General features: G+C 53.4%; 1 protein-coding gene and 1 long non-coding RNA gene across 2 annotated transcripts in view; one reads left to right on the top strand and one right to left on the bottom strand.

The window, feature by feature from the left end:
- The window catches only part of KDM2B (lysine (K)-specific demethylase 2B), a 91,856-nt gene that overhangs the window by 50,477 nt on the left and 24,325 nt on the right, over positions 1 to 17,054 (bottom strand). Inside the window, exons 7-10 of the mRNA XM_015567266.1 lie at positions 14,492 to 14,585; positions 13,320 to 13,473; positions 7,347 to 7,462; positions 1,692 to 1,818 (exon numbers count right to left, since the gene is read on the bottom strand). Coding sequence (XP_015422752.1) covers positions 1,692 to 1,818; positions 7,347 to 7,462; positions 13,320 to 13,473; positions 14,492 to 14,585 — 491 coding nt within the window. The remainder of the gene's footprint in view (positions 1 to 1,691; positions 1,819 to 7,346; positions 7,463 to 13,319; positions 13,474 to 14,491; positions 14,586 to 17,054) is intronic.
- On the top strand, positions 4,041 to 6,341 carry LOC107183957. Its single transcript, XR_001514776.1, has 3 exons — positions 4,041 to 4,284; positions 4,728 to 4,829; positions 5,223 to 6,341. It is a non-coding gene; the product is annotated as an uncharacterized LOC107183957 (long non-coding RNA).

Here is a 17,054-nt window from a genome sequence, read left to right as displayed (position 1 = left end):
TGTGTGTGTGTGTGTGTGTGTGTATCTCAAAGACGACTTCCTCCGTTGTGAGGATTAAATAGGCCTCACAGGGCAGAGCACGGTTCCTGGCACACAGCTAGCATTTGATCAATGAGGTATGTCTCCCTAACATCCCCCCTTCTCCTTGGTAGAGGGACTAGAGAGGTGGGGAAACAGTGGCAAGAAAATTTAAGAAAAAAGTGGGCACCGATGACCCCAACTCTGACTCAAGATTGCCTCTCAGGTCTAGCCGGCATGGCTTAGTGGTTGAGTGTCGACCTATGAACCAGGAGGTCGGGGTTTGATTCCCAGTTAAGGGCACATGCCCAGATTGTGGGCTGGATCCCCAGTAGAGGGCGTGCAGGAGACAGCCGATCCATGATTCTCTCTCATCACTGATGTTTCTCTCTCTCTCCCCCCCTTCTAAAATCAATAATGTATATATTATTGCCTCTCGGAATCTGGAATGTTCTCCAACCCTAAATACCCAGTGAGAGAAGGGACTCATTTCCTGGCCTGGGGCTGCCACAAAACCAAGCCTCCAGTCCCCGCAGGAGTGTGGCACGACTACAATCACAGCAGCTCTCACGCTATTTCAAAATCATTTCCATCTCCTACGGGGCTGGCGACTCTAGAAGAGCGGGTTGCAGAGTTTCGGCATTTTTCACACCTGAATATCGTATCATCTGACAGGAACGTAACTCAAAACAGACCACCACCACCCCCAACAAAACTGAATTTTCAGGAGGCAAATGAGCACTTTCCCAATAAAACCCCAGCAGAAACATGTTCCCGACCCTATGCCCACCTGAAACCAACCCCTAAAGGCACTAAGGATGGGAGTCAAGGGAAGGAAGGAGGATTAACGATAGAGAAAAAAGAATCTCAAAATCCTGGAGATAACAGCAGTAATCATGCGGCCCTATTGCATTCTTCTATCTTGTGTTGAGAAAGATGCAATAATTGAGGCACAGCGGATCCGCATCCAGTTAAAACTGCAGCAGTGACAGCTCAGGGGCAGAGGGAAAGAAGTGGGGCTGTCAGAGCTAGACGCAGCTTTGGGGCAGGCATCTGTGAGTCAGGATGCAAGGACTGAGCATTCTGGGGTGGGGTGGGGGGAGGTCCCTTTAAGTAAGGGCAGCAGAGCAGGGCACTACAGCAGCTGCTGTGAGAACCACCCACTGCCCTGCCAGGCTTGTGTTTCCAGTCCTGGTCGCTCCTCTGCTGGCTCAAAGCTGGCCTGGGATCTGAGGGACTGGCTGCATCTCCTGGGCCTGCTCTTATATGGACAAAAACCCAACCCCTAGGGCACAGGGAGGGGGAAGGTCATTGGTAGCTACTGAGGAATAAAAAGAACCAGGATGCTTTGCTCCCTGGGGATCTTGCTTCCGCAATCACACCCAGGACTGGCCCCTCCCACATCTGCATAGTCACCAGCGCGACCTGGAGGCCATCATGACTCGGTTGGGGTCATGATTTCGGTTGGGGTCATGATTTCGTTTTCTTGGACTCTGCATTCCAAGTGGGAATCTGACGAGGATGGCTTCCCAGCTAAGGTGTCTCTAGGAATCTGCCTGCCACTCTGGCTCAAGAGATTTCCCGGAACCCAAAGACTCTCAAGGGCCCCACTGAGAAAAATGCTTTCTGCCCCAGCTGAGCGGTCAAGGTGGTTGATCCCGCTGTCCACTCACCAATCAGCATTGATTCTCTCTGGTATTCCTGAGTGAGGTAGGACCTCTGGGTCACACAGTACACGTATCTCTCCAAGACATACCAGCACATCTCATAGTAGAAGGGGTAACGGAATTTGGGCTGCACCTGAAAACCAAGACCCAAAGGTGGAGGTCAGTTTCTGGAGAGCGAAGGGAAAAGGAGGGAGAGAATTGAGGGGGTGAGGGCTCCTGGGGGTGGGAGTTATTTTCATCATCTTAGCAAGAGCACAAATGGTGTGAGGAAAAAATGGGGAGGGGCTGCAGGGCAAGGGGGAGGCGCTGGGTGGAGGAAGAAGACCAGTAGCATGCACGAATGAGAGGGGAGGAAAAGGCCTAGGCGAGAGCCTTTCAAGGTTCCTTGAGCTGCGCGCCACCGGATGGGGTCGGCTTTGTGCTTCGAGAAACAGCACTGTCCCGTGGCCTGCTGGGGAGGGTGCAGGCACCCACGAATGCGAGCCACTGCCTGATTCCAGCTACAACAGAAACCGGCTCCTGTCGTTCTTAAAAATCCTTGCACAGATTCTGCTATCCCACCCTCCCCCGAAAAACAGAAATCAATCCCCGAACCTTACCCAAGTCCACGTGCAGACAGGCTATCTATCAAGCATCTCCTGCACTCTGAGGGAAAGGCCACACCAGGCGGACCAATGAGGATGGAGGGGTGTGGCCTCTCCACCCCTAGGGGCGGGGCCTAAGAGGGGTCCACCTCCAGTTCCTTCTCCACCACCACCTGGCATTGCCCAGCCTGCATTCCCAGGCGACTCCCTTGGACACAAGTTCCTGGGGGTAACTCTAACACCAAGGGACACACCCCAGGTCTGGAGCAGGAGTTCAGACAAGAGATCCCTTCTTGGCTGTTTCTTATAGGGGACGAAGGATAGGTGCCGACAGCTTTGTGCATCAGAACTATGAAAAGGCCTGGAACGCAGGGGAGTGCCGATGGGTGGCAGGTAAGCACGCAGGGTCTACATGGGTGAGATGGCAGCGAAAGATGGGAAGCAAGCAGCACCACTGACGGCCCTGGCACAGATGAACCTTCCGGAAACTGCATCCTGAGCGGGCAAGGGAGGACTGACGGAGTGGGAGGGTGGTCCCTCTCCCATCTCTGGCTGCTCTTCCCCCCCGAAGGCTGTATATAGACACTGCACGTCCACACTCACTCCTGCTTGCCTGCCCTCTCACCAAGGGTGCGTCTGCCTCAAGGGACCTGTGCAGGGGCCGGGAACCCCTCTCCACCTCTTCTACTCAGGGAGCCGAGCCGGATGTTAATACACTCTCCCAATTTTCTCTGCTGACAATCAACAGGCAACATCCTACATGTGAGACGAAAACAAAGACAAGCAGGCCCAGGTCCACCATGTGCCCTTAAATCCTATTTTCCTGCCTCTCTCACCAGGCCCACTGGAAAGGGTCTCAACCTCACCCTTCTTGAGAGTCCCGGTTCTCAGTTCCCCATCCAGGCCCTGCTGATTCAGTTTCCAGACGCAAGGCCCTTTTCCCATATTTGGGGCCTCGCCTCACCCATCTGTGTATTGGGTCCATTCGACCTTCCTGCCTCTGGTGGATGGTATGCTTTGGAATGAGATTCTGGCTGCCGCATGCTTTTGAGCTCCTGTGGGTGGGGTAGGGGATGCATGGCATTGGGAACATCATCTAGCGGTTTCCTTGGCTCCAGCGACTTTCCCCAGGGGCCAGTTTTCTTGCTGGAATAGTATGCGACTAATGACCTTTTTTCAGTCACCAGATCAGTTTCCTCTGGATTTTAAAAAGGAGACTGGCCCTTCCACGTGAGGCAGACCCTGACCTCCTGGGAAGAAGGGTTTGGGCGTCTCAGCCCCACCCCTACTCCAGAACAAAGGCCAACCGATTGGGAAACAAATCGCCAATACCTGGAGCGGAGGACACACAGGCCCTCCTCTTCTCAGACCCTCACTCCCATCTCCTGATTTTAGACTCCATCGGTAAACCTCCCAAGTTGCTTCTGACTTTTCAAATTTGGGGAGATCATCGAGCCATTCTGCATTGATGGGCACCATGGCACCCGAGAATCTTTGTAGATTAGAGGGAAGGGAACTTGTTGGCTGTATTTCAGCAGAGAAAGGTAAGTCTCCCCACACTGTTGCTGAGCCCAAGAGAAACCAGCTGGGTGAAAACAAATGCTGATGAAGGAATTAAAATTCTTTTCATTTTCTTTTTTCTTTTTCTTTTTCTTTTTCTTTTTCCAAGAGAGCACCGCAGGAAACAAAATTGGCAAAGAATTGACTTACAAACGGGTTGTCGCCTTCCACCCTTCGCCTTCAAAAGGTTTCAGCCACATGCCTGGGAACATTAAACACACGATTGCTCAACATTAATTGTTGACAAAAATCGGAGCCTCATCAAATTGAGTTGTTCACCAAAAGGCAAGGCGGTTGGTGGTTCAGGGAACATCGCGTGCTCCCTACCTGCGGGGTCATCCAGGTGTCAGCGGGCCTCCAGGGGCCAGTCTGAGGTCCCAAAGGCCCACTGGAGTGGCACCTGGCCTGAGCCCTTCCTCTTACAGCAGAGTGACCGCAGGAGGTCAGGACCACAGGTATTTCGGAGCATTGAGAACTCCCAGGCCTCAGGATTTGAAAAGCTAAAATATGAGGGTGGGTGGAAGTATCTTAAAAATTTTTGTTTTTCTCCTGGAAAAAAAAAAAAAAGCAATGGGGGGAAAAAAAATCCAATGATAGGAGAAAGGTGAGAGGAAGGGTAAATTATTTGCAATTTCCAAATAGATTCACTGACTGAGAGGAAATGGGGCATGCGGGCATTACCTTTCCTGAGAAGGCTGCTTTCACTAGAACCATTAGGGAAAAGGAAAAAGAAAAAAAGGTAAATAAAGGAGAGATGGCAGTTTAATGATCATTGGGACCATCCCTACTTGGAGCTAAAAATACGTAGTGACCGTTGTTGAGATGTTATCTTCAAATAACAAGCATGCAACTCTCCCATTCTTTGCTGTCGTCCTTCCACCCCTCTGCATATTTTTAGAATGAGAGGGGAAAGATTTAATCTCCATAGGGGACAGGGGGGCAGGAAATGGAAACCCACCAGTCCCAGAACACCTGTTTGTGCTCGTCTTCGGGGCAGCAGGTAAAGTCACCTATCACCCGGCGCAGAAAAATTTAAACTGTGGGAGCAAGACATGGCTTCCCAGACCTAGGAGAATCATGAGGTTCCCCTGGTCTGGATGGGGGGAGGGGGGCGGGGTCCCCCACCTTGGGCCACAGAAGGCAAATTCTTTTTCTAAGACAAACTCACACCATGAGGCTCAGAGACGGACCATGTCCTCTGTCCCGCCCCCAGTATTTGGCTTCCAAGCAAAGCCATGTTTTAGGACTCCTGGAAAACGGTTTTTAAACGGCCACATCCTTCTTCAGCAGCTCGCAGTGACGGAAAGAATTAAGCTGTAGCGAGCTGACAAGGAGCCGTGGCACATTTTCTGGCATCCAGTGCTCTCTCCCCAGCAGCCTTTGTCTCCCTTAGCTCCTAAGACATGAACAATTGGACCTCGTCGACAAGCCCTCACCGAGGACCAGAAATCAAAAAGCAGGCTGAACAGCTTGCCCACCAGCCCCACTGCCCATCAACCTGCTCGGGGGAAGCCAGATGAGTGTCCGCTCACATGACAGGGACAGTGGGCCTTGGGGGAGGGGACCCTGCCACGCTCATCTGGATGTGGGTGTGACATTCCACGGGCACGCAGTGTTCAGCTCCAATACCTTCCCCCCACCCCCAACCTCCTGCTGAGTGGGGTGGGGATCTGGGCTCCTCACGGGATGACGAGGCCCAAATCCACTGGCTGAAGCTTTTAGAAATCTGAGCCTGGAAACTCATGAGCCCGACTTCTCGTTCTAGATTTTTCCCTTCCTATCCCACACTTCCTAGTCTGCTCACAAACAAGCTGGCCCATTCCTCGGGACCAAAGAACAGTCGGCCAGAGCCCCAGACAGCACGTGGTCCAGATTCTGAGATGACCACTCGCATCCAAATGGAGCCCTTACCACAGAATGACAACCTCCAGCCCAGCGCTGGGCTGGCCACCCCCAGACCAGGAAAGGGATGTTGGGCGGGCAGCAGAGAAGAAAGGCACGAACGTCCACAAGATGAGATCCAGTCTGTGCAGATCTGGGCCTCCCCGGCAGCAAACCTACTGTCTGAAGATGCGTCCTCTCTTTTTTTGTGCACCTGGCCGCTACGGTGTCTAAAGTGACCCCTGAGAAACCTCTGCATGGGGTCCCTCAATGTCAGGGCTGCTAAAAAGGTCAGATGCACATATAGTGGCTAAAACTTCCACCGATCTTTGTGATTCCATGCAGATCAAGGCCAGAAAGCAAGACCGAGAAAGAAGTGGATCCTGGGCCCAGAACTCCTGCCTCTATAACATTTTTCTTTAGGTTCCAAGCATAGCAACCCATCTCTGGGGCAAAAAAAGTCATCTCTGTGGCAAGGCCGGGAAGATATGGTATGTATGGTCCGTCCATCCCGTGGAGTATTACTCAACCATGACAAGGAATAAAGCACTGACACAACAGAGATGAAGCTTAACGTCATCACCCTGAGTGAGAGAAGCCAGATGCAAAAGGCCTCCTCATTATGACTCCATTGATACGAAACGTCCAGAACAGGCGAATCCACAGAGACAGAAAGCAGATTAGCGACTGCCAGAGGCTGGGGGAGAGGGAACAGGGAGTAACTGCTAATGGGGACTGGGCTTCTTTTGGGGGTGATGAATGTCCTGGAACTAGACAGCGGTGATGGCTGCACAACCTTATGAATGTGCGAAATGCCACTGAGCTGTGCACTTTAAATGGTGAAATTTAAATGTGAATTTTTTCGATAAAGAACAGAAATAGCTGCATAACTATAATTTTTAAAAAAAGAAGAAGAATGAGCCCTTTTTTGCCCGAGTTTCCCACCCTCGGACCTGTCTCAAATGCTTGGGGACGCTTGGCCAAGTTCCAGCATAGGAAAGAGGGCGGCAAGTTCCAAGTAGGGGTAACTTGGTACCTGCTTTTCTGGGGATACTCATGGAGTGGAGCAGAGAGCACACGCCAGGTCCTAATCCGTATCTGAGAAACCATCACCATCACTATCCAGGGGAGCTAGGGACACCCCCAGTGGATACTGAGACAGATCTCAGAGGCAGCATCTGGGGGAATCACAGACACTGGCTTCCTCAGGCTCCACATCACATTTGGGGTTCCCAGGGGACTGACCTTCTTTCCAAGGTCAAGCCCTCCTGCAAACCACAGCAACAACCACCACGAAATTCCCCCTACTCCCTCCAATCCCTTCTCCACGTGAGGAGGAGGCGGCAGGCTGCCTGACATGTCACGGTGCTTTCTCAAGAGACACTTCCTCTTAGGCAAGGGGGTTTTGGCTGCCACCAGCTTGGAGGTGAAGAGAAACTCCCAGGGCTCCGGGAGAGGCTCCTGTGGGCACCCACCACCCCAAAGAACCAGGACCAAGGCCCGGATTGAGGCAGGGAGCAGGAGGGAAGAGGCACGGCGGAGGCTTCAGAATGACTTGTCCACACAACACCCTCATCGATGTCAGCAGAGCTCAGGGGCTGGGCGCGCCCACCCAGAGAGAAGGAAGCCGCCTTACCCGTGTTCTGTCCTCGATCTCATAAATCCGCAGCTGCATGGGCACGTTAAAGCTGTGCAGGATGTTTCCACCGAATACCAGAGAGTCTACAGGGGTGTAGACTGCATGGATCCAGCCTGGGGGTGAGGGGAAGAGAAGGTCAGTCACCAGCCCCACCTATGCCAGTGTGTAGAAGGGCGCAGGAGGCCCAGGTGAGCACCCAGGGTAAAGATGAAGGATGCTCAGGCCTGCCTGATGCAGAAAGCCAGACTCAGGCCTGCAGCCAGCTGGACCGCTGCAGACAGTGATGCTGGCTAGCTCAGGTAGGGTGGTAGGCAGCTGTAGACCAGCCCCCACCTGTTGAGGACCTTGGTGACAAAGGCTTCCTTGTGCTGATTCGGACCTGGCTGCAGCCAACAGAGACGTAGGCCCTCCCGTGCTGGCCAGGGAGCTGGAAACCCCTCACTCAGGCTGCTCAGATGTCCTTGAGCCTCTTCCTGGACATCCCAGGGATCGCCATTCTCAGGTGGGGCCACAACTAAGAAGTGAGATCTTGCCAGGGCTGCAGGACCCAGACACTTCTCCCTGCCCGATTCCACCTTCTGCCATCAAAACCCTCGAAGGCCCGTGAGCTGCTGACACGTCTCTCCCTGAGCTCCTAGCCCAAAGCCTGGCACAGTAAACATGAAAATGCTAACTGAGTGCTTCCCTGGGCCAGGCACAGTCTAAGGCAGTGATGGCGAACCTTTTGAGCTCGGTGTGTCAGCATTTTGAAAAACCCTAACTTAACTCTGGTACCATGTCACATATAGAAATTTTTTGTTAACCATAGTAAAACAAAGATTTATATTTTTGATATTTATTTTATATATTTAAATGCCATTTAACAAAGAAAAATCAACCAAAAAAATGAGTTCGCATGTCACCTCTGACACACATGTCATAGGTTCGCCATCACTGGTCTAAGGGCTTAACTCATTTAATTCTTGCAAAATCCCGAAAGAGTATATATTATATTCATCACCAATTTACAGATGAGGAGACTGAGGCAGAGAAAAGAAAAGTCACTTAGCAGGACTGGAACCCAGGGAGTCAGCCTCCACTCGGTCCATAAAGGCCAGAGACAAAGCAGGCCCCCAAATTCCGTCAGCGACTCTCGGACTGGCCAGATTTCAAGTGCTCGCCGCACTTCCGTGTGGCCGCTGGCTACCGTAAGGGACAGCTCAGGTCTGTGGGATAGGTAACATGCGATCCACTCCCATTTAGGATACTGACACAGAGGCTGAGAGAAGCTAAGTCACTTGCTGAATGAAGACACAGCCGGTAAGTGACAGCGCCTCCGTTTTTTAACCGCTCCGCTGCACTGTCACTGCATCAAAGGCTTAGAGCGGGCCTGCGGGTCCCGGGAGACAGGCCTGCAAAGGCAGAGGGAGAGGAACGCAGAGAAACAAGACACTCAGGCAGCGAGGACAGGCAGAGTCAGAGAGTCACGGTGAAAGACACAGGATGAGCAGAGGGGACCGGGGACAGGCAAGGGGCAAGCCAGGATCCCCAGCCAGGTGCGGCGGAAGCTGTTCCAGCCTCTTCGCTCCCCCTGAGCAAACACATGCCAGTCCCCGCTGCCCAGGCAAAGGTGCCCTGGGAGGAGAGTGATATAGGCCACTGATGGCAGCGGGACAGCGCTGGCAGTCATGAGGGGAGAGCAGGGAAAGACTGCCTGCCAAGAACACAGGAATGAAGGCTTTTATGTCACCGGCTTGTGCTGCTAGCTCCCTGCACCTCTGGCTCTGGGGAGGCAGAGAGAGCAGCTCTGTCTGCTGGTGTGCACTTGTCGAGCCACCTGGGTCTCTGTCCCCTCCCCCTGTACCAACCCCCTGTGTGCGGATGCCTTTAAAGTCTCAGTGTCCCCATCTGCTCAGCCTCTCCGCCTCAGCCGTGTGCCATCTGATTTTCTCATCAACATTTGTATGTTTCTACCAAGTGGAGCCACACTATTACCTTTGCTGCTGTTACCATCATCGACATTACTTAAGCAGTATTTCCTACCACTGGATCTAGGAGCACAGGGTTTCTGTGGATGCATGTGGTGGGGTGAAGCCTGAACAGGCACAAAGATTTCTGGTCCCCGTTCCTATGCGCCTGGTGTGCCCACCGACTGCCCTACAGAAAGGCCAGGTCCGGGGGCTTGAGTTAGAGGCTGTCCCCAGTGCCGACTTATCCTGTGACGCGGAGCACCTGCCTGCCCCTCTCTCGGCCACCACCTCCGTATGGGCAACTTGGTGAGCATGAACTCACTCCATGTGAGCAACTGCGGCCGATGTCCACGGGGGCCTTGTCTCCCCTGCAGGGCTCTGGAGAGCCCGGTGCCCATATGAATGGCTCTCAGCAGCCCCCACCTCTCCCTGCTCTCCTGGCAGGTGGCATCGTAGACACACCTGACTTACATCTGTTACTGTCACGTGTGAGCAAAGAGGGCAAAGAAGAGAGGTGCTGTTGCAAGTAGGGAAGCGGGGAACCTGTACACCCCGTCATTCTCCCACTAGAGCAGGTAAAGGCTTCTACCTGCTCTTTGTCCCTCCCCAAGCCAGGGCCTCAAAGGTGGGTCAGGCAGCCTCCCCTGGATTACAGTCACTGCCGAGTGCCTCCACACGTTGGCTTCATTACTGAAACGATTACCTCCAGAAGAATCAGTGAGGGTCAATAATATTGTTCCTGAGCCCCATCCGTACCCACCCTCTCTATGGCATCTCTTTGGCCGCACCCCAAGGAAGCAGGAGAGAGCAGGTGTCCCTGGCGGATGACTGGGCCGGCCCAGTCATCCGTCTCCTGCTCCCAGGCCAGAGTCACCGACAATATGAAGGCAATAACAGAGGCTATTCAGGCCACGCGACAAGGGACAGATCCAGCTCGTGGAAGGAAAGCAGGCGACCCACAAAAACCTACTGACACAGGTGTTCTCTGGGGCCTGAGGGAGCCCAGGAGGGTAGCAGGGACACATGGAGTCTCGCCTACAAGTTAGATGTTCAGAATTCAGAATCCGAAGGCTCCCGCCGACACACACATTTGCCTATCTTTGTGGCTGCTGCAGGGGTAAAACCCAAGGTCAGAGAACTCAGGGGCACCTCACAGACGCCCACACCTGCTTCTTTCCCCTGCATCGACCTGCCTCCATGCTGAGCCAGGTCTGTGTTTGCCAGGATGAAGCATGAAGGGCCTCAATTCTGTGGGACCTGGTAGCTGGCAGGCCATGGGTTGCATGGGGACTCGGGGGAGTGTTCAGTTGGACCGCCCACACAGGCGTTACAAAAATGGGGAAAATTTACAGGACAATCTCAATTGCTTCCTTCCCAAGATAAATGAGAAGATGGGCCCACCAGGCCCCATTCCCGCCTGACCCTACCTAGTTGGAGCTGAGCAGCAATTGCCCAGTTTCCACCGCCCTCTGCCTCACTTCCAGCCTGCTTCACTGCCTCCCTGGCACTGCCCTGTACCCATTTTACAAATGGATCATCAGAGGTCCAAGCCAACTGATGCTAATAAGCAGCTGCTGTTAGTTTCTCAGACTTACCTGAGGCTCAGAAACATCTGGAGCTACCATGAATTTTGGGTCTTGGGTAGTTCTTACTATAGAGCAAGAATGGGAAATACTTTCAGGCCAGCCCAAGTCACTGACCCCAGCATCCTTCTGAGATCCTCATACTAGGCTCCACCACCCTGGCTGCGACCTGCTAGGCATTCGCTCAGGACAGAGAGAATCTCACATCCTTCCCAGCACCTTCTGGATTGCCATGTGGACCCTTAAGAAAGTGCATTAGCCCTAACTGGTTTGGCTCAGTGGATAGAGCATCAGCCTGTGGACTCAAGGGTCCCAGATTCGATTCCGGTCAAGGGCATGTACCTTGGTTTCAGGCACATCCCCGATGGGGAGTGTGCAGGAGGCAGCTGATCAATGTTTCTCTCTCATCGAAAATATATTTAAAAAATAAATAAATAAATTAGAAAAAGAAAGTGCGTTAAATGAGCAAATAATTCTCCCAAAGTCATATAGCTGAGAAGGGGGACTACATCCCAAACCTGCTGACTTCCAGGCTAATAGGGAACCAGGTGGGCTGAAACGACACACACCCGTCCTGTCTGTCACTTATTAACTGTGTGACCTTGGGCTAGTTTGTTCACTTTTCTGGGCCTCAGGAACATTCTTTATTTAAAAAAAAAGGGGGAGGGGCTGTGGGTGAGATGTTTTTTCTTATCTGATTGCAGAGACGATAAAAATATAAAATATTTGTTGCTCAGCAATACCAGTTATTATTACTATTAACTGTAGTTCACCTGGGCAGGTGCAGCCAGAGGGGAAAGCCAAGTCCATGGATGGAGAAGGTGTAAATATTCATAAATTCAACACTATCCAATTTAAAGAGCTGTCCTTGATTCTGAAATTATGTACTTACAAAATTTTAATGTCAGAGTAGCCTTCCTTTCATGAAATACCAGGAAAAGTAGATTCCGGGTTCTTGTTTTTTGTTTTTTTTTTTAATATATTTTATTGATTTTTTACAGAGAGGAAGGGAGAGAGATAGAGAGTTAGAAACATCGATGAGAGAGAACATCGATCAGCTGCCTCCTGCACACCCCCTACTGGGGATGTGCCCGCAACCCAAGTACATGCCCCTGACCGGAATCGAACCTGGGACCTTTTAGTCCGCAAGCCGACGCTCTATCCACTGAGCCAAACCGGTTTCGGCTCTTGTTTTTTTTAACTAATGTCCACCTTTAGCAAAACTACAAGTTGGTAAACATATAATTAGATTTCAACTTTTTTAATTCCCCCTGTTGGTCCATGAAAGTCAACCCCTGGGAACTACATTTGCCCCGTCTTTGAGAACATGACAAATCCCAACTGTCCCTTCAGGAACAGGGAACTAACTACCTACCAGAACCTGTCCTCCCAATGTCACCTGGCTTTACCTCTCCATCCAGGAAACAATTCTTCAATTGGCTGACTGCATTATCATATACCTTCACTTCCCTGGGTAAAACAACCCCACTCCTGCTGCAGATTCATCTCATCTGGTGTGGTACCCAGACTGCTCTCTTTCCAGGTCAACTTACCCCCCAAAGTATAATCAAAAGGGACCCAAACTCCCACATGTGGCCTGACGCCCTCACTCTACGCAGTGGGATCGTCACCCCGCTCCATCCTGGGTAAAATTCTTCTATTAACGCAGCCTAAGAGCATACTCCCAGATTCCTAGGTCATCTGCCACATCCAGCAGGGACTCAGCCTAGAACTGGCCAAAAGCCCTCAGTCCATCTCCAAAATGCGTTAGGCAAAATAGGCCTTCGCTCACTCAGTCCTCACAACCACCTTGGAAAATCTTATTCCCATTACACAGATAAGAACACTGAGCCACACAGAGGTTAAGTCACTTCTGTGAAGTCACAGCCTGTAAACAGCAGAGCCGGAATTTGAACTAAGGCCATGCAGTCTGGTTCCGGGGCTGATGCTCTTAATTACTACCCTCTGCTGTAGCTGTGGAGTTAATTCTGGTTTTGGAGCGGGGAGTCTAAGGGTGAGAGCCGCCACTGATTACATCTCATCTTGTTCTTTTGGAAGGAAGCTGCCACTCTGGGTCCTTCCCCAATGACCCAGGTCTGCCCTTCCCAAGGCCTGCCTCAGAGTCCTCAGGGTCACACCTGACCCCCCCCCCTCCCCCACAGGCCATGCTATCACTCAGAAACCTCCCTGCAGGAAGTCCTGAGGGAGGGCCCTGGGCGTTCCCCCAGGAGAGAATTCTGGCCCACAGGCAGAGAGATACAGGGAAGATGTGAAAGGAAAATGGGGCTGTTTTTCCCTGCAGCCCGAAACCTCTCCTCTCAGAGACTGCCAATGGCCAGAAGGCCCAGAGAAACCTGGTCGCTTGGCCTAAAAACCCTGGCTGAAGCCGCAGGGACGCGGGAACACGCCAGCTCAGCGCCAGCCTTGTTGGAACCTACCGGAAGGGATGAAAAACGTGTAGCCCTGTTTCAGCTCAATTCTTTGGCAGCGCTCCACACGGTCTCCCAGGAAGATGTCACTCTGTTTGCCTGACAGCACCCACTCCTCGTACAGCGCCAAGTTGTGCAGGGTTGGAGGAATCAGCCAAAAGATCTTGGGAGGAAAAGGAGGTCGTTAGCTGAGGATCCAGGCCCAGGCTCTGGTTTCTTCCAGGCCCCGCCACTGCACAAGGGGACAGCCCCACCTGCCTGGGAGATGGAAGGTAGGGGACCCATCCCCAGGGGTCCCTCCAGGCCCAGGCCCAAAGGGTCTCTGGGGCAAAGGGAGGGCTGTGCCACCCTTCAGGGGTGTCCCTTACACGCCTTTAGGGAATCCCTGTTCCAAACGCAACACCAGGGTGGGAAGACTTAATGGATTCCGTGGAACATTCTTTCTCCTGAGCCACAGGCTTGTCAGGAAGGTGGGGGAAGGAGAAGAGGAGCAATTTCCGAAGGTGTGCGATAAAACGGCCCAATAAATAAACCCAGTTGATGCTCACTCAGGAGAGGGAGGAAAAACATCTGGAACCAAGCGGGATGACATCCTAGCCAGAATTTCTCCTGACAAGAGACCCAGACAAGCAGGGCGGCACACCCGGATTCTCGGGGAGTGCCTACATCCCTGAGGGATGCCTACGTCCCCACGTGGATGCTCACAGAAGTAAACACAGCAGGAGCACCCCACACACAGGTCCCGCACGGCCGTTCTCTGGGTGACGTGACGTCTGTCCCTGATGTAAAATGTTCTTGGGAGCAGGTGATGCTGGCAACTGGCGTTTCACATCAAAAGATCCCCGCCCTGGAGCTGAGGGGAATGAATGCTGCGGGTTCTGGGGAACCAAAATCTGGAGTTCCAATCTGGCCTAAGGTGCTGAGAGCACCAGCCGGGGTGAACAAGTGTGAATGGGTGACCGCATGTGATACAAAAGGGGTGGGGTGACCTTGGTCTTTCCTGCCAGAAGAAGACAAGAGTAAGGAGGTGGCCCCAGAAGGACCAAGAGGCTCTGAAAGTACTCACAGAGCAGGGACTGGCTGGAGGAGGGGGCAGAAGACAGGGGAAAGGTGAGGAGCGAGCCCTGCCGTGCAGACAGCCGGAGATGTACACAGAGGTGAAGGGGTTCAACTGGACTCACCTTCCCACCCCGGAAAACATGGTACCAAACGGAAGTGCCTCCAAAGTCGATGTGGAAGTCAGTGAAACAACCTTTCACGCTCATCAGACAGTACCTGCAGCGCAGAAACAGGGCAGCAGAGAAAACGAGTCAACGCCTGAATCACAGGAGGTGAGAAAACAACTTGGGAGATGTTTCACCCGCTGCCCTCTTATAAACACTGACACTGGGGAATTTCCTTCTCTTTTCTTTTCTTTTTTTTAAACCCAAACTGAATCGGAGTTCCCCCTGGGGGAAGCCCCTGTAATCAGGTGACCAATCTCAAGCACTGGCCACCCGCTCCCCAAGGCTGGGGGAGGCACTTTTGTTTTCAGGTTCCCACAAGAGAGCTGGCAACCCACAGGTCACTGGAGTCCTCCTCGCAGGTTTCTGCTCTTGCCTCACCCACGCTCCTACCCAAGTAAGAGTCTTCCTTTCTGCTCCTTAGAAACTCCTCTATCCAGAGCGCCCCCCGGCTGCCAGCCCCCTCTGCAGCAGCTGGGCGCCCCGGAATTCAGTTGTAAAACACCTGCATGGCTTGCCAATTACCAGTCCCCATTCATCTCCACATTCATTCAACGATCATTTACTGAGAGCCAACCAGCGCTGCAGCCCAGAGCGAGGCATGGCTCTTAGAGAAATGGGACCCTGCCCTTAAAGATGGGGCACTCTTGGAGCCCTGCACAGGGAAAAGTTAAATGGCAAGACCAACTGCAACGGACTGCGAAGTAAGCAAAGATGCTAAAAGTTCAGGGGGACCAGCCACAGAAGACCACACTGTGTATGCTTCCACGTAGATGAAATGTCCGGAGGAGGCAAATCTACAGAGACAAGAGTAGATCAGTCGTGGCCAGGGGTGGGTGTGACTGCTCAAGGGTACAGGGTTCCATTCGGGGGGTGATAAAAATGTTCCCAAATTGATTGTGCTTGCACAACTCCGTAAACATCACTAAAAACTACTGAATTGTACACTTTAGGTGGATTTTAGAAGCCTGGGCTGGGGGAGTGCCTTCAGGAGCCCCCTTCTGAGCCTTTCCTTACAGGAACTCTCCAGTCTCCTCCCTCCTCCTGGAATATGCCGCCCTCCTACAGGGAGGCAGTGCTTAAGGAGGAGGGAGAATGGAGCAGGCTTCCAACTCTGGACCTGGCAGACGAGGGGTGGCAGGGTCGCCTCCCTCCCATCCACCGCTTCCCCCAAGAGCCACTGGAGGCACGAACAGGGCAGGACCCCCCCACCCCCCACCCGCCCGGGGCTCACGCATTTTGGCACCTCCAGAGGCCCACACACACATGCTTACCCCACTGACCTCTTTTCCCCGGAGCACTTTGCTTTTCCACGGTTTGGGGAAGAGGGGAGGAATGGGGCGGGGATGGGCAGGGAGGAGGAGCCAGCATGGAGCTGAGTGGAGATAATAAAGGGTGGGGCTGGGCTGGTTGAGGAGGCTGTAGGGCTCCCAGGGCCCCCTCCCTCTGGCTGCCTCGTGCACCTCACATTCAGGTGTACGGGGCTCAGGGCTGGCAGTCTGCAGGCAGCGTGCCGCGTCCCTCACCGGGATAGGCTGGAAGGAGCCCGGAGCATGTGTCTGCAGGGAGGCTGACAAATCAGAAGGCCTTCCCGCACATCAGAGCCCTGCTGCCTAGCAACCCCATCGGAGGGTGTAGTGGACAGCACAGGAGGCAGCCCTGTCAGGAAGACAGGCGCTGGGGTTGTTAAAGTCCCAGCTCGGGACTCCAGCTCCACCCCCTGCCCAGCCCCAGCCAGGTCCCCACTCTGAAGGCCTGGGCGATCCGTTCTCTCCCCAAGAAACTGGGGGAGCGGGTGTCTGAAGCCCTGACTCCCCCGCACACACACACCACCCCATGGACCACACTGGCCTCTTTTCTCTCAGCACCACTTCAAAATATTAGTCCTCAAGCTCCTAAAACCACCTCTTCCTCTCTCGTTTTTTTTCTTTTCTTTTTTTAAACTAACCTCGGTTTCCACCCTCTCCAAGCCTCCGCAGAACAGTCTAAGGAAAACAATCTAAGTGTCTGTGTTTGGGGTGGAGCAAGGTACACTTCCTTCCGTCTGCAGCTGGATACCCACCCAGGTGTCCACATGGGAGAGGAAAAGGCAGTAGCTTGGTTCTTGGGCTCCAGGCACCAGGCCTACCTGGCCAAACTGACCACCCCACCCTCCGTCCCGCCTGCAGCCCCCACCTGCCCGGCACGTGGGGAAAACAGCCCGCCTGCGAGCTGCAGCTGCTGTGTGCAGCGAAACTTCTCCAAGTTGAGTTTGCGCCTGGCCTGCCCTCCGAGTCACCCTTCAACATCCTCCGAGGCCCCTGGGAGCTTGGGGACACCACTTCCAGACCCTGCGGTCCTGGAGAGGCCCTTCCTCCCACGTCCCTCATTTCCTGGGCGCCAGGCCCGGACCGCCCCTCCCGCCCCTCCACTGCATGCATTAGGGCGTCCAGGGGAGGATGGCTGTGACAGGGCGGCTTTGTCCGGGCTGTGCCGCCGCCACCCCGCCTCCCTCCCCCCTCCCCGCGCTCATTCCGGGTCC

The sequence above is a fragment of the Myotis davidii genome, unplaced genomic scaffold (genome assembly GCF_000327345.1).
Source record: "Myotis davidii unplaced genomic scaffold, ASM32734v1 scaffold223, whole genome shotgun sequence".
NCBI classification, from domain to species: domain Eukaryota; kingdom Metazoa; phylum Chordata; class Mammalia; order Chiroptera; family Vespertilionidae; genus Myotis; species Myotis davidii.
This window is presented reverse-complemented; position numbering and strand designations above follow the sequence as displayed.